The 23,249-nt window shown below is 31.0% G+C and overlaps 1 protein-coding gene across 8 annotated transcripts in view; it reads left to right on the forward strand.

The window, feature by feature from the left end:
* Positions 1–16,782: 16,782 nt before the first annotated feature.
* The window catches only part of Mub (poly(rC)-binding protein mub), a 40,184-nt gene continuing 33,717 nt past the window's right edge, over positions 16,783–23,249 (forward strand). Inside the window, exons 1-3 of one of the 8 annotated variants that reach the window (XM_074238323.1) lie at positions 16,783–17,024; positions 17,329–17,427; positions 21,595–21,850. In XM_074238323.1, coding sequence (XP_074094424.1) covers positions 21,779–21,850 — 72 coding nt within the window. In that variant the 5' untranslated portion in view covers positions 16,783–17,024; positions 17,329–17,427; positions 21,595–21,778. Of the gene's footprint in view, positions 17,152–17,328; positions 17,428–21,594; positions 21,851–23,249 lie in introns of all 8 variants that reach the window. The other 7 variants (XM_074238321.1, XM_074238322.1, XM_074238316.1 and 4 more) reach the window with 7 other exon arrangements.

Genomic DNA, 23,249 nt, shown 5'->3' on the forward strand with positions numbered 1-23,249 from the left:
ACCTTGCTACGGTAATCAAGAGTGTTAATGACACCATCTTGGCAGGCAAATATGAACCCTTCAGTCTCGGACATCAGGCCCGCTGACTTTAAGAAGGAAAACGTCAGCTGCATGGACAAGCCATGATCACGCACGTGTTTAAAGAACACGCTGTGCATGGACTTGTCCATCAGTTCGCCAAGGAGTAGTTTTTCCTCGGCGTTCCTGATGACGCTCTTAAATTCCTCCTTTCGGAGTTCCATAAGAGCGTTTATTTCTCCAAGACCAAGGGTTCTTGCCGCATATATTGCTGCCTTATACAAGAATGACCCCTTATGCGCATTTTCATGTTTATGTACAATTTGCATAAGAAAGTCATCCTCGTCTGCAGTGAAATTGACAACTTCGTGAGTTAAACCCAGGACCAAACGGTCGTGAAGCCGCTCCAAACTCTGCAAACCTCTCCCACCGATGGACCGGGAGAGGTATAATCTGGCGACTGATGAATTGGGGTGCATGCTCCGATTCATATTAATGATCTTACGGGTTTTGATGTCGAGATCTCGTAAATCCTTTCGGGTCCATTTCAGGACACCGAAAGAGTATAGTAAGACTGGGACAGCGAGCATGTTAGTAGCTGAGACTTTGTTTTTGCCGGAAAGTTCGGAGGACCAAATTTTCCGGAGTCTCCTAACATACTCGCTCTGGAGAGTTGTTCGGACTTCAGAGACCGCATGCATGCGGTGCTCTTCCATTCCTAGATATCTATACAACTCCCCGGCGTCTTATTGGCTTAAGACGCTCCCATCCACTAATTCGACATCATCACCAGTATCAGAGCACTTACCCCTCGCCAGATGTACGACCGCACACTTGTCCAACCCAAAAGACATTCCGACATCTCGTGTGTACTCTGCTACGATGTTGAGGGCCGCTTGTAGATGATCTTTATCAGCGCTATACAACTTCAGATCATCCATGTAAAGCAGATGGGTAATCGAATAGTTTCGATCACCCGGAGGCCCCACAGAGTACCCATGAGTTTTACGGAGAACAACAGATATAGGCAGCAGTGAAATGCAAAACAGCAGAGGGCTCAAGGAATCGCCTTGGAAGACCCCTCGTTTGTACTCTACAACTCCGGTTACGTGCAATGCGTTTCCACTTCCAATGTGAAATCGCGTTCGCCAGAGCTGCATTGTACGCCGAATACATTCCACTATTTCGGGATTGACTCCCAGGCATTTGAGTAGATATAAAATCAACTCATGTGGAGTTGAGTCAAATGCCTTGCGATAGTCAATCCAAGCCATTGACAGGTTGCGTTGATAGTAGATCGCATCTTGTAAGACGCATCGATCCACTATCAGGTTCTCCTTGCAACCTGACAGGCCTCTTTAGTGCCACGTTGTTCATATATCTGTTGCCATACAGGCTCTATCTGCTGCAAGATACGGTTATTTAAAAATTTTTGTAAAAATTTTATAAACCGCATTCAAGCAGGTGATAGGCCTGAAATTCTTAGGGTCAGACAAGTCACCTTTTTAGGTATCAGTACGGTTCGCCCTTCTACAAGCCAGTCCGGAATCGGATCGTCAGCTCTAATGTATGATGTAAATATGCGGGCCAGATGGAGGTGGGTAGAAGTAAACTTCTTCCACCAAAAGACATTAATGCCGTCTGGTCCCGGGGCAGCCCAATTTTTGCTGCCATTTAGAGCTGAACGAACTTCATCCACACTGACTGCAGGGCTCTCTTCATCAGCATTCTGTCGACGGTGTTCCCGACAGAATACTTTGAAGTCGTGCAGAGCTGGAGTGTTGGCGTTCACGTTTGGTTGATCTCCATACAACTCAGTCCAAAAGCTTCCACCCGCTCAGGTGTTGGATAATTCCCGGTAACATCGGTCTTTGGTGTCAGAAACCGTGAAGGGCTGGATCGAAACAACGAGTTGTCGACCAACCGCTTCAGCCTTTTCTCTAATGACTTTTTAGCAGCCACTAGAGCCCGCAATTTATTAAGACACTCTTCCTTGATGACATGAAGAGTACTCTTGTTCAGTGTGTGATGACGCCACCGAAGTTCAGCAGCAATGCGCCGAATTCGGGGCGTGTATGGTGTTTGAGTTGTGTCGTACTCAATCACACACTGAATGCGGGAGACCTGTTTCCGGGACATGTCAATTTTCAAGCCAAGTTGTGAGATGCGCTGTTTCAACCTTGCCTCGATCGAGAGACATTGTCTCTCTCTCGGAAAAGCCGAAACTGCTGCACCATACACAACCTGGCTCACAGTGAGCAGGGTGGAATCCTCCAGGATGTTTGCACGGAGATCTTCGTTTACCGCGTCAAGCTGTTGTTGGGAGTAAGTTATCTTTTTAGATATACTTACTTGCCGTCCTACAAAGGGATTGTTGTTGTCCAAGGAGGAACGGCGTCGCTCTTGGTGTAGTTGCGCCGGAAAGGAAAGTCTATTAGACTGCCTTCTGTCCGGCACAAGCGATCTTCTATTTCGCCGAAGATGAGCGGCATAATTACGCAGGTGTTTGGGCGTAAAATGCGCTAGCTCCGGATGCATATCACTCCAAAGAGTGTGCATCCGGGCCATATAGCCGCTCACCCCCGGCTCGCTACGTTGGTAGCACACCAAGAGATCGACTCTCAGTTCCTCCGTCCACTTAAAGTAAGTCCTTAAGGCGCCAGGGTCGTCATCATTCATCGGGTCCGGCGTGCTCCTCCCACCTGATGAATGGTCCTCATCCGAAAAGGACCGGTTGTGGGGAGCACTTCTGAGTTGGTATCTTGTGGTAACTCAGTTATTTCCATGCAGTGGGTAGTTGGCCCACTGCACGGGCTACGTCGTTCGCCTACAGACCTGATGTTATGGTCTGCGTTTCCCGCGATGCGCCGCTTGGAGGCCACGTAGCAAGCATCGCTTATTATTATTATTATTATTATTATTATTATTATTATTATTATTATTATTATTATTATTAACATTTTCGTAAATATAAGCTCATTCTAATTTTATACTCAACGAGACCTTTCATTTGAGTACCCACATAAATTTTTTTATATATCTTATATATATAATATTTATGAAATATATAAAATATATAAAAAATGCAAGTGAGTACTTAAATGAAAGGTCTCGATGAGTGTAATGTCGAGATGAGCTTATATCTTTAAAAATATCATTAGTTGACCAGATACAATGTAATTTCTTAATTATTGACGTTTTTAAAGATATAAGCTCATCCCGATGTTACACTCATCGAGACCTTTCATTTGAATACCCACTTGCATTTTTCATATATTTAATGTTTCATAAATATTATATATATATATATATATATATATATATATATATATATATATATATATAAGATATATAAAAAAATTTATGTGGGTACTAAAACGAAAGGTCTCGATGAGTATAAAATTAGAATGAGCTTATATTTACGAAAATGTTAATTATTGAGGAATGCCCATTGCATATTGTTAACTGATGATGTTTTTAACTATACGAGCTCATTCCTAAAATTTCTAAATTTAAGACGTGAGTCCAGGACAACGTCTGTCGGGTCTGCTAGTAATAAAAATAAAAAAAAAAAAATAATAATAATAATAATAATAAACATATAATAATTTGTGTGCATCAGAAAATGAAAAAAATTTAAGAGAAATGTTTTTTCCTATGATATTCTAGGAATTTTTCCTATACCATTATGAGAATAGTTCCCATAATTATATAGGAACTATTTCCATAATATTATGGGAAATATTCCCATAATGATATAGGAACCATTACTATATCATTATAGGAATATCTCCTATAATATTATAGGAATAGTTCCTATAATAGTATAGGAATCATTCCTATAATTATAGATACCATTCCTATACCATTATGGGAACCATTCCTATCGTTATAGGAAATGTTTCCATAATTTCGGGAAAATTTCCTATAATTATGGGAACAGTTCCTATAATTACCTGGGAACTGTTCCCATAAAATTATAGGAATAGTTCCCATATTTTTCTTTCCGTGTAATTAATTCTTGATTACTCAGAAGGGAAGATTGACGGGTGGATAGAAAAAGGGGACCTTTTGTTATATAATCCTCTGTTGGAGGTTTGAGTTAGCTCTAGGAGGTACCTGTTCCAGTTCCAGTGGCTCTAGATTATCGAATTGTTCTTTGAAGTCGAGTCGTCAAACGGACGTTTGCGTCGGAGGTTAATTTCATGTCGGCATGTGTGCCTTGTCCCGGTCACCAGGCTTTGACGCTAAATCATTGAGATTCAAGTGCACGTCAAGTTTATTACCGCGACCGAATTATTGCTCTACAGGTAGTCAACGTCCAGTTCAGAAGCAATAGTTGCGCTCTATACACATCATATTAATTGTCCCCTCATATTATCATTATAGTTTTGATTTATCCTCGTCCTTCTTGCGGTCATGTTATTAACAAATCACTGTTGTCATCATTCCTACCGTTATACACAAAATTAACTAATTCGTTGTCATTCACAGACAAATTGATTTATTCGTCATACTCGCTCAGCAAGTTCAATTATTAAGCACTACTTTTTATACAATTTTCAGTAGCACTTTTTATACAATTCTCAGTCAATAGTAAATTTATGATGATAAGTATTTATCCTGCATTCGAAAATTCTCTATCTCTACATACATTATTAAGAAATGATCTTGTATCTTGTGAACTATCGGCATTTTTAAAGATCTAAGCTCATCCCGATGTTACACTCATCAAGACCTTTCATTTAAGTACCCACATCAATTTTTCATATATTTATATATATTACATATATGTATATATGAAAAATATATCAAAAATGCATGTGGGTACTCAAATGATAGCTCTTGATGAGTGTAACATCAGGATGAGCTTATATCTTTAAAAACGTCAATAGTTAAAAAAGTACAGTGTAATTTAACGAAAGTCATTATTTAATATATTTTTTGGTGATCGTCAATTTCTTATCTTAAATTTTTGGGAGTAGTTTTAAATTATTTGTTGGTTCTATAATTTAATAATAATTATAAAAATATAAATGCAAATGAACTAAAAGATTATTGTAATTATTTACAAGAAGTAAATTTTTTTATATTGAAAAAAAAAAATGCGAGTGGGGAATAAAATCAGATAATTGAAAGAAGACAATGAAAGAGAGACGACGTATCTACACTATTAAGTCCCGATGCAACTTATCGAATCGCAAATTGCGCCAGTAATGACGTCTCCTTTCCGGATTAACTCTTTTCCTCTCCGAAACCATTTCTAACCCCTTAGTGTCTCTTTTGCTTCATAGTTTCCGTTCCGAGGTTTTCTCTTCATCTTTCTCTTTCTCAGGGTGGATCGCTCGTTCACAGTAATCTCCAGCCTCAATTCCATCCCCAACCCCAAACTCCGGCCAACATAACAATCTTCCATACCGAGGCCCCTTTTTCCGCAGTTAGCTCCGCGCCTTCCGTTTTACCATCTCGATCATGAGTACCAGGTGTTCGGGGAATTTATTTTCTTCATTTTCGGGTTTTTTAATTTTTTTTTAAACTCCCTCTCGATTAATTTAAGCGCTTTTACTTCTTATTTTGATTCGTATCAATTTTTACCGCCATTATTACTCTGATTTCTTTTTTTTATCCAACCAATGAAATTATAAATAATGAACAATATTAATATTAAAAAAAAATGAAATTAATTTAAATTTAAAAAGTCGTTCAGAGGATTGAAATGTAAAGTATTGGGAGGAAATGTGAAGTATGTTGAGCGTGTACTGTTTTGGGGGAGGTTTTTGAATGAATACTTGGTAGAGATTTAAAAGCTGAATTCCAGTCGACTAGTTGTGGGTAGTCTAAGCATTTTACAGTTTATCGAAAATTTCAGCTACTCCCAGTGTAGCCGTGGAAACTGGAAACTGGAAGCTGATGAACGACCGCTTTTATCTGCAGATACCCATTTCTATCCTTGTCTCTGTCTATCTAGCTCCATCCCGTTCTGCTCGTTACTTTTTCCTTTATATTTTTCTGTTTCTATTTATTTAAATATCTGCGTCCTCCTTTCTCTTTGTAAAACTCCAAATTGTCGAGGTAAATTGTTAGAAAAATCAATTGCTCTGGCTCTATTATATGGATTTTTATAAAAAATTCAATCTCTCGATTTTTGACGGCCATTATATTTTTATTGAATCGTCAACAATCAAAGCACTGATTCCACTTTTAAATTAAAACTTTACTCCATTCTATAAAAAATATTGAAAATATCACAGGTTCCTATGTGATTATTTGATAAAAATAAAATTATAAAGTTTTCAATGAAAAAAAAAACAAATCCGCTTTTTTTTTTTCACTGCTATAAATACACAAGGAGAGAATAGAAAAATAAAATAGTTATGTTCCCAATGTAGAGTGGTGATTATTGTTATGTTAGGTGGAAACGAAAATTTTTGAATAATGAAAGTCAATTTACAGAGTGATCGTAAAATTACCGTAAAAAATTACAGAGACGTTTCATAATTGATCTAATTACAATTTTTATATTAATAATTATTCAAAAATATATACAAACGTTTTTTATATTTTACGGGACAGTCTGATAATTTTTCTCTAGAATTTAATAGTTAAGATATAACAAGCAAATATGTTTCTTTCTTTGTCTACTGTTTCCACTTGCTTTAAATAAAACTACTAGTACTACTCCCATAAATGAAAAAAAAAAAAAAAAACATTTTCCCTAGACACTTATCTGAAAAAAAAAAAAAAATTAGCAGAGATTAAAATTACCTCGAGTGAATTAACCGAAACATCGAAGCGTAAACGAAAAGTATAGTGGAAAAAATGAGATGGAAATAACCAAGATTGTGACGTTGAAGTGCATTTCAATAGACATTTCCAATGAAAATACTCTCTCCGGGTGTTTAAATTACAAATATGGATCCTCGTATCAATATCTGTCTGTATAAGTATTCACTTGGTACTAGATACTAGCAGCTGGAAAACGAGTAAGAGAAAGAGAAAGAGGAATACTGTTTCCAGCTCCGGAGACGGAACTATAGAGAGTATAAAATGTCGGAAAATATAAGAGCGGATATAATAAATTATGTGACATATATAATAAAATTGAACGGAAAGTTAGTTTGTTCCTTATCATTCCACTTACGGAGAAGTACTTTATTTTTTACTGCGACATGCTGATGCTAATTACTATCATCCAGGCATTCTTGACAACAACATTAACTTCACTTTAATTACTATGCAATATATACCACCATACACACACACACGCACACACACACGTGTACATAAATGTATATGATTTATATTGTGCTGTATGTTGGTGTTTGTATTTGAATTTATGTTTGTATTTAAGCTCACTCACACACGCAGACTCGGCTGTCGGGTTGCCGTCAAGAGGGTGTGAAGGTGCTTTCATCTGCAAGCTGACATGTTTCATGCTCGTGTTGATGTTCTATTTCTCGGCATATGTCGGATTATTATTAATTACAAACTTTATATCAGACGCTAATAATTATAATCTCTTAATAATCAACTTTGTACTTACTAACTGGTAACAATAATAGTTTATAATTGTTTGTAGGACTTTGTTACCATTAATTTGGTGCTTTTATTTTATTAACTGTCAATTTATTTATTTGAAAACTGTTTGTTCATTTCTTAAATATTTTTTGATTCTTAATTAATTAATTTATTTATCTATTTAAACAATAACTTAAAAGCCGAAGCCAATAACAGGATTTATAAAGAATACAATCATAAATTATATACAAAAATAAATATATAAGTAAATGATAAAAGGTGCGAGAAATTTTCTAAAAATAATATAAAAAAATTAATAAATATTTACTCGGAAAAAAGTACATCTGTTAAAGTCAGAAAAAAATTTACATAATTCAAGAAAAATATTCTTAAACTAAGAAAATTCGTAAGAAGAAAGTCGATTTTATTACTTGAAGATTTTTTTTCCTTTATTATAAAGTACAAAGTCTCTTTTGATTTACGAAGTAGTTTTATGTAACGTTGCATTGGAGAAAGAGGCAGAAATAATTTTTCATAGTTTTTTATTCGTTTAATTACGCAAATTATTCAACGTTATTTTTTTTATCACCTAAATTTTTATTGAAATTTGAACGGTACTTTTTGGAAAATAAAATAAAAGCTATAACAAAATTTGCTTTTTTATAAAAGTAAGAAAAAAAATTTTTTTAATATAAATATATAGAAAATAATGTCTTAGAAATAAATAATTGTTCCTAATCCGCGAACTCTGAATTAAACTAAACAGATAAATAATAATTATTATTTTTAATAATTGCAAGATACGAAAAAATTTAATATCGCAAGTTCCAACCGGAGATAACATAGCAGTACCACAAAAAATATAAATTACGAGGGCGTAAAACCCGAGACAGAGATTACTGTTACTCTCCAGAGGAAAAACAACATATGTATTTTCATTCTTGAGGGAAAACTTTTCACGATATAATGCACACCGTTGTTGTGCTCCTCTGCTAATTTTTCTAATTTTTAAGCTCTTTTTTTTCCACACTATGAAAATGAAGATTAAAGTTTTTTTCTACTATTCTTATTCGAGATGTTAGTTAATATTTATATAAAAAATGATCGAGAATTAATTAAAAAAAAAAAAAAAATCATGAAGGAAATTCCGATAATTCGCGACACTTGTTAATCATTAAATAGTTAAAACAATCAACCGTGGATTTCCCATTGGGATTTGATTACAAAGTTTATTAATCAAAGTTAAAAAGCCTGAAGCAAACGCTCGTTTAAATAATACTATCCTCCCAACTTTGCGAAAACAAATGGAAAAGCACTAAAGGAAGTAGTTTAAGAAATGGATAAGATTTTAAGTGAAAATTAAAAAAGTAGATAACAAAAAACTAATTTCTGTAGCGAATTAAATCTTATAATTTTTAATTTTTTTTAGATTTTAACTACAAATATTATAACAAAATCTTGGTATAGGTAATAATGCAAATTTGACATAATAGATCACAGATATTGTGATGCAGCTGAATAATTTGTGTAAATGTGAGTGTGTAATAGAGGATAAATGCGTTCCGACATTTCCGCAGTCCATTATTTCCTCTTCCTCTCACTATATCTGTCTATTTATATTCAACTAAAATTGTATCTCTCGCGATTCGCAATAATTTAACTCGATTTGTATAACAAGATTTAATAATGTTTGCTATCAGATTATTAACCCAACGAATTATTCCACTTTCCAATATTTGGGAAACGTTAATTGTTTATTCATTTATCCAATAAATTATTTCTACATATAAATATTATCATTATTCATCATCGTATCATATTATAATTTTTGTTACAATTTTTATTGCACGCCGCAATTATATAATACTAATTATATAATACACTTATTTAAGATAAATAGTACACTTTTACAAACAAGAATCTTTGTACTTTAAACAATATATTACTTTACATCTGTTATTAGACATATTTACTTTAAAAAAGCACAATTTTTTTAATTGTCTTTATAATACAAGTATTTTATTAGGGTGTGCCAAAATGTAACTTCCGTGAGAAATCTTTTAAAATTAAAATTTTGTATTCCGCTTTTAACAGGGGCTGCATTTGAGCGTTTCCTGAGATATTTTGGGGTGAGACGATAAATTTGATTTTCATATAATTTTTTAACAGAAGCTTAGTTTGGGCACTTCCGCTGAAAATTCAAAATTTGGTCGGAAGTGCCCAATTGAATCTCCTGTCGAAAAACCACATTGATCGCCACCAAGCCGGTCAAAATCGGTTGATTTGTTCGTGAGTTATCGTTGACGAAAAAAATCGACAAAAAATTTTTTTTTCGGATTACACCGAAATTTCTGGTCTAATCAATTTGTGTTTGAAAGTATATCATAGAATTCGAAAAACTGCGTCGAATGCCGCTAATCGCGTGAAAATCGGTTCATTCATTCAAAAGTTATTGCGGTTTGAAAATTAAAAAAATAGTGATTTATTAAACTCCTATCAAACTTTTGGGCTCGGAGAGCTCAAAAGTACACGAAAATTAGATTTTTGAGCTCGAAGAGCTCAAAAACATAATAAGTGCAAAATAATAAGTTGCAGGGATGGCCTTCAGGGTCAACCGTTTTCCCAATTTTTTTTTTTAGAAATGACAAAAAAAATCTAACTCTTCTTCTTTTTAAAATTCACGCATTTTTTATAATTCAAAAATCAAGTTTCTTGAACCAAGAAATTATTAATTGAGTAAAAGTATTTTTTTTCTCAGAGTAAAGTGATTCGGATGAAATAATGGATGCGAAAAGAAGAACCAAAAATAAAATATTATATTCTAGGCGAAGCGTATTCTTGATATGAGTTTTGTATAAGTTTTAGTAGTGATTGGTAGCGAAATGTACACGTACATCATATCTGTTTGATCCCCTTAGCGAAAAAGGAAATTATATAACAAATCCGTCAATCTTTTATGACATAATTCTTTAAAAGTTGATCCATCAATTTTCCATTATTTACTTAGATAACTTACTGCTTCTAAAAACTTTTAAATCAAAGTGTTTTACACTCGATTTCTTCCGAACAAAAACTCACTTATAATTCTCTTTAATCTTCATTTTTATTATTAGATTATTTTTGTGGTTTTTTTATTTCTATTTTATTCTATATGTTTAACAATTAAAGTTTTCCAACAGAAACAATGTATTTTAATTTCATTTGCAAGATAGTACAATTAATGGGCATGAGAGAACATGCGCCAAGAAAAAAATCCATTATTGTGAATATTAAACAAAAAAAAAGAAGCAGAAGATAAAAAAAGAAAATTAATATAAAGTATTTTACGAGGCAGAGGCAGAGAACGAAAAAAAGTTGGAAGAAGTATGCAGGAGTTTATTTTTTTGAATACTTTTTATGTGAGCGCAAGCGTTTTGTTAATATCTATATTATGCTTAACTTCGTCGTCATAAATGAAATTTTTATTTTTTCCGTATATAAAATGTCGGCGTTTTTTTTTTCCTTTCCGTAAAAAGCATTCTTACGAGCATGACTTTGACGTTTAATTAATTATAAATTATGATGGGAGTGCGTGTGATTGAAGAAAATGAAATGAGTTTAAAAATAATGAGAATTTGTTAGCAAACGATGGTGTAACTGGAAATTGATTTTAATCGTATATCTTGTTTAACGGAACGATATGAGACGTGGATAGGGGGGTAGTGGGTGTGTGTGGTATATTCTGACTGTCTCATTCTGTTGGTAGAGACGCGGCAGATTCAATTTCACGCTGTCTGCCGCACAGACGAAAACACACGACACGAGATTTCAGTGTAGGATGTTATGTGAATCCTTTTTTGTTTAATCTATCTACTGCGAGGATTCTGTTTAATAGATTGCCTTACTTTACTATATTATCACTTTTTATTCACATTGAATCATTTATTTTTAAATTCAACTATTTTAATGCACGGAAAGAAATTTTCTTCAAAAATTACCGTAAAAATAACAGTAATCAAGAGACATTTCGCAATTGAGATCTAATTATGATTTATTAATAATAAAATATTAACCGGACTTGACAGTAAAATTAATCTAAGCAGTAGTATTATCCGTCGACTTTCAGGTGGCGCTGCAATTGCTCTCAACTTTTCAGTTGTATAAAAAATTACACATGTCAGTGATCAGTTATTGCTGAATTATGGATAATTCCAACAAAGTTCTACACAACAATGATTCTAATTAAATTTTGTACAATTATCAAAATCTTATTTGTAAAAATGTACTTTAATGACATCGGTAATTTTTTTATTTTTTACTATAGTAGCTATTATTATTATTACATATATTTTCAAGTCAAATAACTTCAAAAGTATATTAAATTGAAAATTTAATCTTATTAAACTAAAATATAGTTTTTCCAAAATTTAAAGGAAAAAAATAACTTTTTCCACTGGAAAATTATTTCTACTTAAATTTAACTGAAAAACATTTTCATTGAAAAGTAAAGAGCTTGTTAATTTAATAAATTTATTGGAGACCAAGCACCACATAATATAAATTTGTTTACAAACTAACAAAAATGGATAATTGTACCCTAGACTAGATTCGAACCCGGAAAAAAGTGATATTGCTTAGCCAACACAGTATTCTTGTAACAAATTGAATCTTTTGATCGATTAGTAATCAAGGAATTTTTATTTAAAAATAATTTTACTTTTTCCAATTACTTTGTTCAAAATAGATAAATGATTTACTTATTGAACCAAGATATCCTTTGTTTCTAAATAAAAATGAAACATGAAATATTTAAATCAGTATCGAAACGCTAAAAATCCCAACAGAAACAATTGAGAAAGCAATTAACTAAAGTATTTGATGAAAGGTCTCCTCTTCTCGGATGACAGTAAAATAGAGTTCGTTTCATGAAATTCCTCTGACCGATATTGGACGTTGTTACGCCCTCTTACCCACGCCCTCACTGTCTCATGCAGATGTGACCCGAGACTTCCCTTTCGATTGACTCCGTCAGAATTTTATCCTCGGAAATTTCTAGTTTACTCTATTAGTACTGAGTACCGAGCACCGAGCACAGAGTAAAGAGTTTAGAGAGTTATAGAATGCAACCCCTAAATGAATAGAGGCTCGAGTAGTTGCCCGATATTTCTAAGCATAAACACTCACCGCAGTGTACTGTACACATATTATACTATACATCCCTCCCCCACTCCTGAAAGTTGATGGAAATCAAGACCTCATTTCTCAGCGTCACTTCAGTTACTCGGCAAGTGTAGTACCGCTCTCTTTTCTCCAACCAGGTCTACAGTGTAGATCGCTACTATAGTGTAGTATAGAATAGTATACACAGTACATACTGTACTACACTAGAAACTAGAAAGTGGTTCCGCTGACCAGGGCAAACTGAATTTCCGATAATTGCTTTCTGCGTCGCCTAAAATGATAATTAAATTTCGCGGAATAGCTCGAGAGACCGAGTAATAGTAATGGCGGGTGAAGCTCAAGCTAAGGGTATTGAGGAAGACGAATTGATGGGCGATGGGGAATGGAACCGACCGACGCTCGATGCTTCACTGGACGAAGAAAAAGACCCAATATAACCCCACATTCTTGTTACATTGTACATTCGACTACACTGTAGTAGTTTCATTGTTTACTTAATGGTCGCCGTTCATCCCAGCTTCGATACCGCAGATTGTTTTAACAGTTTATGGTCAACATTTAATTTTAAATCCTGAATTATAATAGCTCGGTTGTTTTCGTAGGATGTTTTTGTTATTCTACCACTATTTTTTGAGGAAAACATCAAGCGTAAATGCCGACAATTGATTGATAATTTCATTCCTATTCGTTTTCATCCTTCGAGTCACATCATGTTTATTTGATAATATTTATTAAAATTTTATTTTTTTTTTTCAATTTATAAACTTATTACTTTTAATTGAAGAAATTTATATTACTAGAGAATTTGAATAAAGCAAATAACTTTTTTATTGAAAGACAATTTATTTTCAAAATAAAATAAAAATTTTTATTAAAAACTACAAAGCTTTATTTAATTAAAAAATAGTACTCATAGCTTTAGAATTAAATATTCAAATCGAGAAAATTTTGAACGTTCTTGGAATTGCAATATACATTTTTTTATAAACTGAACATAACAGAAAAAAATCCACAGTAGAGTTGAACCCTGCTTGGACCGGAAAAATAAAATCACACAAGCTGCTCAAAAAAAAAATTTTTTTTATGCATTAAAATATTGAGTTCCATCTAAAAAAAAATTATACTTTCTATGGAAATATTAGAAGTGAAAAATATTAATAGAAAAATAATTTTAATTTGTTAAATTGTTGAAAATTTATAATTAATATCAAAATATTCTTCAATCAAAATTTTGGTCATCTCGTAATAAATCATTTATAAATGTAACATTATTTGACGAGAAAGTTTTGAATCAAGACAAGCGGTGCTGTTCAAGTAAAATTTATTTTGCGATTGAAAAAATTTCTGGATTGAATAAAAAAAAAAAAAATATTGAAAACCAAGAGAATAAATTCCGTGAAAAATTTCTACAATAAAGATTTAAACGTCCGTCATTTACACTATTTAAAAATATAACGTCAGTTCCCCATTATCCAACCACAACTTTTAATCTGAGTTTAAAAAAAACCTGTCAATTAAAAAACCTGTCGTGTAAAAATTCATAATAAAATCATAATGAAGATATAAATAAAGAGAAAAAGAGAAATAGAACAAAGACAAAACAAGCATATATAAATGAACAATAAACAAAAGCTATTGAACAGGTTGACGCAGTGACAATCGATGACGGCATCGGCTTAGTACAAAGGACCAGAAGCTCAGCTAAAGCTGTGATGCAAAAGAGACTGCCAGTGTAATGCAATGCGATGTTATGACTAAGGACAGACAGCTTTAAAACAAACACCTTCTATGCTCGGTTCATTAAAACATTTCAGTTCGGACGTTTCAGTTCTGCAGCCAGGATATGCAGTTGGAAACACGGACAAAAGTTTGGACGTTAGCGAGAAGGACGAGAGAGTTCGTTAATTTTTATGTTCATTTTGACAAAGTAGAGCCGTATTATACCCAATTAGAAGAACAAAGAGACTAAATAATATTTAGAGACTAAATAATAAATATGTGCATATTTAGTAAATATGCACATGTATGCAGAAGAGATGCAGACTCTAGTCCGAAGTCTTGCGATTAAATCCTTTCTTTACTACTTGGGAGGAAGGGAATATTCGTGTGAATATTGGAGTGCGATGAAGACTAACGGATGCTATATCAGAGTGTTGGTGTAGATGGACGAATAGAATATGGATATTATATGTATTCCTACCTGATATTGGCATATATATATACCTGTCTCATCGGCTTATCGATTTTAAACTGTGGCTCCTTGACGTCATATCTATTTCCGTAATATAGACGCGGGGGAAGTATCCGTGTGTATGAATTTCCCGTGAATGCGAGGGTGTGTTATATAAAGACGAATGTTTGCGATTTTCTGTTAACCCGCAGGCGGTCTGCTGTATTTCGCCCTTTAATCCTCACTATCTATATATGACATTCAGTAGCTTTTAATGTTGACATGAGGGTGGTTGTATGAATGTATATGTACTAAGTTGGATTTTGGATCTTTGTTTTCGGGTGATGGGATTTTAAATTCAAATGTTGGTAGTCAAGTGGGAAAATTACAGAAATATTTTAACTGCGGTCAACTATTCAGACTGACAATATTAAAGAAAAGTTAGAAAATCTGGAAGTCGATCGATCCTAAAGATTATCCTTTAAAGTTTCCGCTTTTTTTTCGAGTGCAAAGCTCGAAAACATATTTAATTTGAATTTTTTAGCTCGGAGAACTTAAAAATAATTATTTTCAAATAATTATAACTTTTGAACGTGTTGTTCGATTTTGAATTCTCGGGCAGCAGTACGCACAAAAAAAAATGTTCTTGAATCAAGTATATATTTTTGAAGAGCTCAATATTCTTGATTTAAGAAAATTTTTCTTGATTTGAGGAAATTTTACTTAATTTAAGAATTTTTCGTTTTAATCAAGTTAATTTTTTTTTCTGTGTAGTTAAACGTTAAGAAATTATTAATTATATTTAATGAATGAAAAAATTGTTTCTAAATAAATAGATCAATTAGCAATTGACAAAATTACTCTATCAAGAGACAAAAATAGATCCAAAATTTTTAAAAACCTCTCATTGCAAAACTACACTAATTATTATATGGAGTACTGTACTGATGAATTATTATAAACATTATTTTTATAAATTTCGATATTTTTTTATTTCCTGTACTTCAAAATTCGTAAAAAAGTTTTAAATTATTATATTGAATAATTTCCAACTTCATAATATTTTTTTAGTTCGGTATAAAAATTGAATTGATGAAGTAATAAATCAATGAAACGGATCGGTGCTTTAAATTTCGCATACTCAAAATATGTTAATACAATGATGAAAAAATAAAAATTTATAGCTCAGCAAAATTAGTTTTTGTAAAAAAAAGTGATCGAGTTGGCTAAACCTCAGCCGTGCAAATAAAAGACTTATAACGAGATGCATTCACACAACACCCACTCATACCCATACATGAATGCAAAATCTACACACTCACATATTAATACCGGCGCCGTAATTTCAACCTCCACGTCCGCGTAATTACGATAGTTATTTACATTACCTGTTAACCACGCTTAATAGTTTATTCCAAAACATCCACTTTCTGTTTGATCCATCAATCCACTTACTCATTTCAATTTACTTGACATTTTATTGATTTATATTTTTTATTTTTGTTGCTAATAAAATTCGTTTAATTACTTTGATCTCATTTGTAGTTTTTAAAAATTTGTAAATGTCAATTTTTTTTGCCATAATTTATTTGTTACAAAAATTCTTAAAATTATCAACTATCAGTTAAGTTAATTTTCATTAAAAACTCTCAGACGTGCCAATGTCTCTTTCACAAACAAAAAAAACAAATGGAATCTAGTTTAAAAATGTAAAAACTCCCGCGGTTGTCGAAATCACTCCTCCCGCCATCTGTGATCTCCTACCGCAACTAAAACTTCTCTGCGCGTGCTCTCACAGCGGAAGACCGCGCAGCTGATCCGCGCAGGAAGCAGGACAGACTTAGCTCGGTTATACAGTCGAGAGGAAGACGCCTTAGAACATTGAGTATAGAGCTCGAGCAGAGTGCTTAGTAACGAGAATCAGTAAGAGTAAGAAGTAACGAGTAACCAGTACTACGTTCTCAAAACTAAAGTCGTTGTTACAAGTAACCAGTTACCGCTTCGCGTTCTCGTTCGGCTTCATTCATTCATTTTAGCTTTACTTCTCGCGTCTAGTGCATCGGTCTGTATTTACCAACCAACAGACTGGATCTTGATCATCATCATCATCATCAACATCAACATCACAGTTATTTATCGTCACACCAAGTTACACGTTGTACGTTTAGTTACCGAACCTCTATCTAATTAAATAATATACAACCTGCAGACCACACATCATACTATACCATCAACCACTCAGTACTCAGTACTCTCCAGATCCAGACTCCAGTCCAAGCTCCTGCGTAAGTACCCACTGTCCTCTCCAAACTATTTTTTATTTTAAATTTAAAAAAAAAAAAAAAAAAAAAAACACAAAATTATAACCACATTTTAATTAGTGTAGTGCGTCAAAATTATTTCAACTCCAATAATAAAATTATTATTTGCACAATAATTAATAAAAAAATTTTTTTTTTTAGAAAAATATTAAATATTACCACAAGTGCGTATGAGTACATTCAAGTGTTTACAGTGTGTAAATGTGTACGGTGATATATACCTCCAATAAGTGCGCTTAGGTAGGGTACATTATTATTATTAATAATTACGCTACACAAATATTTTTATTTAAATATGTGTAATTAATAATTACAATTATAATTACTATGAAGGAGGAAATAATATTATTAAGACCGCCATTGCGGCGTTTATATCAACCGGCGTTTAGTTGTTCGCCCATGCTGTGAATTTTTTGTCAACTATTAATATTTAAACGATTAATTATTTTTATTTAAAATTTTAATCATTCATTTTTTACCGTTTGTCATTTAACTTGATTGTTTATTTTTTTTCATGATTTATTATGATTGTTTTATTTTTGTTTATAGCGATTTGGACATTTAGTGTTTGCGTAAAACCGCCATCTCTATTTAATAAGCCTCGAATGCATAGAGATGGAGATATATACTATATATATATATCAATATGGTTATGACACGCGTAAACGCCCATTTGGAATTTGAAATTTTTATTTTTTATTTATGATTTATTATTTAGGATTAATTTTTTTTGAGATGGGTGGAGGTGGATAAGGGAAGTGTAAATAACAATCCGGATGCTGGTGGTTGTGGTTTATGTTAATGCTGATACTGTTCACTGCGTGTGACATGTTGGATGTTGGTTGGTTATGTCTGGCTATGATTGATTTTAATTATGCATATATGTATATGTATACTGGTGGAATTTTTATCATGCGAGGAACAGACGTCTGATGAGTTTTAGAATTTTTATTGATGATATTGAAATCAACAGACATCTGAATAATTTTTTAAAAAAACGAGTCAAAAAAATATTATTTAATAATTTACAGTTTGTTAATTTTTTGGATTTTATTTTTTATTTCATTGTAATTTATTCTGTTACAAAATCGTAAATTCTCAGGTCTGTTAATTTCAGTGTCATTAGAAAAAAAAATAATTTTGTTTTTAAGAAATTTTTAAGAAACTATGACGGAATTTTTTGAATATATTTTTTAGTAATAATTTATTTGATGGATAAAATTAAAAATAGTACTTTAATTCTTAGTGGGAAATAAGGAGTCAATTTCTTGTGGAGTATTTTTTATTTCATCGCCGTTTCGTCAGTAATTACTGACTTCTTCAGGGCTTTATAATGAAGAATACACAACATTACATTAAGAATTTATAAAAAAAAACGTCAAATAATAAATACAATTCATATATCTCAGTCAATACATAATCAATAATTAATGACAATGAAATCTAATCTTTAAAATTACTCCACAGTTGTCATCAATACAAGTCTTAAAATGACCCAACTGGCAAAACAATTCAGGAATTACTGACGAAACATTCACGATAAAATAAAAAATATTCCACAAAAAATTGAGTCATTATTTCCTAATAAGAATTAAAGTATTAATGTTTGTTGTTTTAAATATCAAATTAATTTTAATTAAATTAAAATTTATTATCAGGAATATATAATTTATTCAATTGCATTGTTAATTTTTTTTTCTCTTAATTTTCAATTTTTAATCACCAATTTTTTCAAATTTTCTTTTAATTGATACATAGTTATTTAAAAATAAAAAATATCAACATGTTAAGCACAAAATCTAAATTATCTAAATATTCCTTTCGAAATGATTTAATTAATTAAAAAAAATTCAAACTGTAAAATATTGTAAAAATATTATAAAGTATGAATGTAATTTAACGTATGTAAAATATCAGCTGATATGAGAGGCATAAAGATAATCCGCGTAATTAGTTTTTGTGACTCGTAATTCTCGAGAAATTGCATGACACGGTCATTGATCTGCGGAAAATTTTTTTCTATAAACTAGTCTTTTAACGGTTTTCATTTGCAAGTACATACATAAGTCTATTTCGTAGAATTACTTCTATTGGTTTCGAAAGGCTGAACATTTATTTTTTTTTTTTTTTAACATAATAATTGCAAATTATTTTTGAATTAAATTTTTTGTGTGAGTGATTTTGTAATGATAATGAAATTGAAGGCAAATATTTTTATAAACTGCTAAAAGCTGGTAATTAATTCATGAAAATTCAGTTATTTAAATGAATTTTGTTAGTCGTATTGTTTAATTTATTTAAAATTACTTGCAGTGTTTATTTTTTTCTAAATCTATTGGAGAATAATACGTTGGATTTTATGTTGAATTTTAAATTCTAGAACTTATTTTGTTAATTATTTTTCATTTAGTAGATTTTTGAATATATTTAATTAAAGCATAAAAAAAAATTAAATTACTGCATTGTTTAGAAAATTAATCATTAAAAAATTGCAATTATTATATTTTTTGAGATTTGAAAATGTAATTATTACAATTACTAATTTTATTTTAAATAAAAAATTTTTTATTTAATAATTTGCAACCCCGCAAATAAGTAACAAATTAAATATTAATCAAAATCAAATGAGATAAAAGTAATAAATTTATTGTTGAAAAAAATGTAAAATCCAACTACTAGTTATTTATCAATTCATGATAGAATAATGTTAATAATGAAAAAAATAAATAAATAAATAAATAAATAAATAAAGCGTCTGTAAAAATGAAAACCAGAAATAAAAATGGTTATAAAGTATATAAAAATAAAAATCAATATAAATCGAATTTAGAATTGAAAGCCTTTGATTTCAATTTCATCAACGTCGTCAAGTTTTATTGGAGCAATCCAAGTTGAACCTGAGATTGCATTTTATTCGCATGCATCGAGACAAAACGACAAGTCGGATAAAATAAAGTTAAATAAAACTAAAACTGAGTACACAGTATATGCTATCTATATATATGTTATACGTACAATATATATATATATATATATATATATATATATATATATATATAGTATAACAAAAGCGAAAGAAAAGGCATATCTCAGTTTGTAACGGTCTAACCGGGTAAAACTTGTCCTCCCTTCTCTGCTTGCTTCTATCCGTCCCCGTTTATTTTTTTCGCTTACCAGACGTAGACGTTTAAAAAAGACAAAGAAAATTTCGAGTGGAAAAAACGCGACCAGGTGTCTAACTTCTGGAGCAACAGCACCACCAGTAGCTTTTACTCACGATACATTATTTGCAGTCAGGTCGTTCGATTATTCGCGATATTTTTAATTGCCAACCATTGTCACGACAATTACACAGCTAATTATTTTAATTTTTGCAGAGCGCTATTGCTGTTTATCTATGCGCTCCAATAAACTCTACTTTGAATTCAATTCAATTTAAATTCAAAATAATTTCTTATATTTTTATTGTTTTTCAATTTATTGTTATGAATGTTTTTATTTCATTTCATTTGATAAAAGAAAAACTAATAGTAAACTTGTAACTCGCAATTGTTTTATTGCTATTATTCTTTATTTACTTTAATCTATGTTTTTATTATCCTTTAAAATTACGAGTGTTTTCTATGTCTGTTTGTTTCTTAGTCGCTGTGCTTTGAGATTTGAATTTTATATTTATAATGCAAACAGCGCTTGTTCCACGATAGCCAAAGATAATATTTTCTGTTTATTTATATTTATTCAAACGAAGCAGATAATTGAATTGTTTGAAAACTTTAACTTTTTCATTTATAAACAATATTTAATAAAATATTGCAATTTTTTTTAATTTTACTTAGATTTATATATACAACTATAAAATCAATTTTAAATACCAAAATATTTTAAAATTTACCTAAAAATGTTTTTAATACTTTTCAGAATAATTAAATTGTAAAACTTTAAAAATTGTCAATAATATTCATAAATTTATTTGGTTTACATTGAAAATAGTCGACGTTTTATAATTTTAGTTTTATGATTTAAAAAAAATTTTTTTTACAAGTTCAAAATATTTTAAAGCATTTTTTTTTTTTTTTTTTTTTTTTTTTTTTTTTATTTAATAATATCAAGTTGATAAAAAAATGTATGAATTGCAATTCAAATTTTAAACTTAAAAAAATTTGTATATTTTTTGTTCATAATTAAATTGTAAAAAAATTAACTTGAATCAAGAAAATAATTCTTTAATTAAGTAAAATTTTTCGGTTTAAAATTTTTTTCTACGCCAATCAAGACGATAAAGTTCTTCAAAATTATTTTCTGGATTCAATTAAATTTTTTTTTTATCAAAAAATTTAATTATTTATATATACTTAAATTTTGTTATTTAATAATAATAAAAAATTTGTTTAATTTAAACTGTTGCAGTGGAAAGAACGAGTCTACCTGGGAGCGATTAAGAAGCACATCCCCCGAAACCCCCCCAACCAAAATCACACGCCTTACCTCACCCCTGTCCTTGTCCTCCTCCAGTCCCTACTCCCCAGGCGCGAAATCGCGCCATAAAATCCGCGAAGTGGCTAAACAAACGGGAATCACATCTGTCGACGGTATGGATAACAAACCAGTTTTGAATGATGACCCCTCGGTCACCCTCACCATCCGGCTCATCATGCAGGGCAAAGTGAGTACTTTTTCTTTCAATACTGATAATAACATAAATAAACATTTGAGAGGTGTCGCGAGTTTCTCAAATCACCCTTTTAGTATTCAACCTTTAAGACTGAGTTATATAATAATTGAATAGAGCAGATTATATCACTTGTACAGCGACGTAGCGTTACATTGTAAAATTAGTCCTCGGTTACATGGGCAAGAGCCTTTCAGCACAGGTCTTTGGTATAAAATTAATCTGTAGTGGTACCTGTACCTTTGAACTTTGCGATGAATCCATCTGCTAAATGGAGTGTCTCAATTTAATTGTCAACGATGAAAGGCATTTTATGGGATAATACTGGTACAAGGATATTTATTAATACTGAGAGAGAAGTTCTGCAGCCCAGAGCTCCCTCCGAGTAAAAGCTTTTGTTAGCACATCCTTTCTTATTAAAATCAATTTTCGTCTCCTAGGAAAATCAATACTCATCTCTTCCTCTTGCTATCACTTTTCCTCTTTCTTTATTTTTGTTACGTATGTTAATTTTTTATTAATATTTTTACTATTATTATTATTCTGGTAATTAATTTATATTGTAAATTATTCCGGTATTTTTTAATGCTTCAACTAATAAATTAGTTATTTTAAATGATTCAGTAATTAAAGTATTGATTCATAAAAGATTATATTCATTTGGCCGTTAACGAATTATTTACGTGCTAATTAACAATTATTTATCGTCCATTTTAATCTATTTTTTATTGATTTTTTTTTTGTGTAAAATTTTTCAGCTATTAATTTAATTGATGAAAATTATTTATTTAATAAACTAAAATCATTTTTGAATGATTTTTCTTAGTAGATTAATCATTTTTTAAAAATAACTTATTAATTCCGAGTTGAGGTCGTCTAGATATAGTAAAATATGTAAAACATTTCATTATACAAAAGAAATATCTTAAGCAGCTTTAAAAAAATTTAATTTATTATTCATATAAAAGTATTAAATTAAATTTTTAATTACAATAGTCTGCTCGTCTTTATCTACATAGAAATTCAACGATTTCAACTACTAGATGCAAAGTTTTTATTCGTTTATTCTATTCTCGAAGGATCAATTTTTAAATATTCAAAACATTTATTTAAATAGGATAATAATATTCGACTCCGTGATTAATAATAAACCTTTTAGCGGAAATTATTTCTGGCTAAAATCAATAATTATTTGCTTCTCTACTGATATTGATCCCTTGGAATTGAGTTATTAAACAGAGTAATTTTTATTTAAAATTAATTAAACTTAAAAGTAATGTTTTTTTTTTTTAATTAGTACTGAAAAAATAATCTATCAAAATTTAAAGGTGAAACTTGAAAAAAAAATTTTTTAGTCATAATTTAAAGAATCAGTGAGTAATAAGGTCTAGCT

The sequence above is a fragment of the Cotesia typhae genome, unplaced genomic scaffold (genome assembly GCF_013202065.1).
Source record: "Cotesia typhae breed Kobodo isofemale line unplaced genomic scaffold, CoteBio_Ctyphae contig_22, whole genome shotgun sequence".
In the NCBI taxonomy this organism is placed as follows: Eukaryota; Metazoa; Arthropoda; class Insecta; order Hymenoptera; family Braconidae; genus Cotesia; species Cotesia typhae.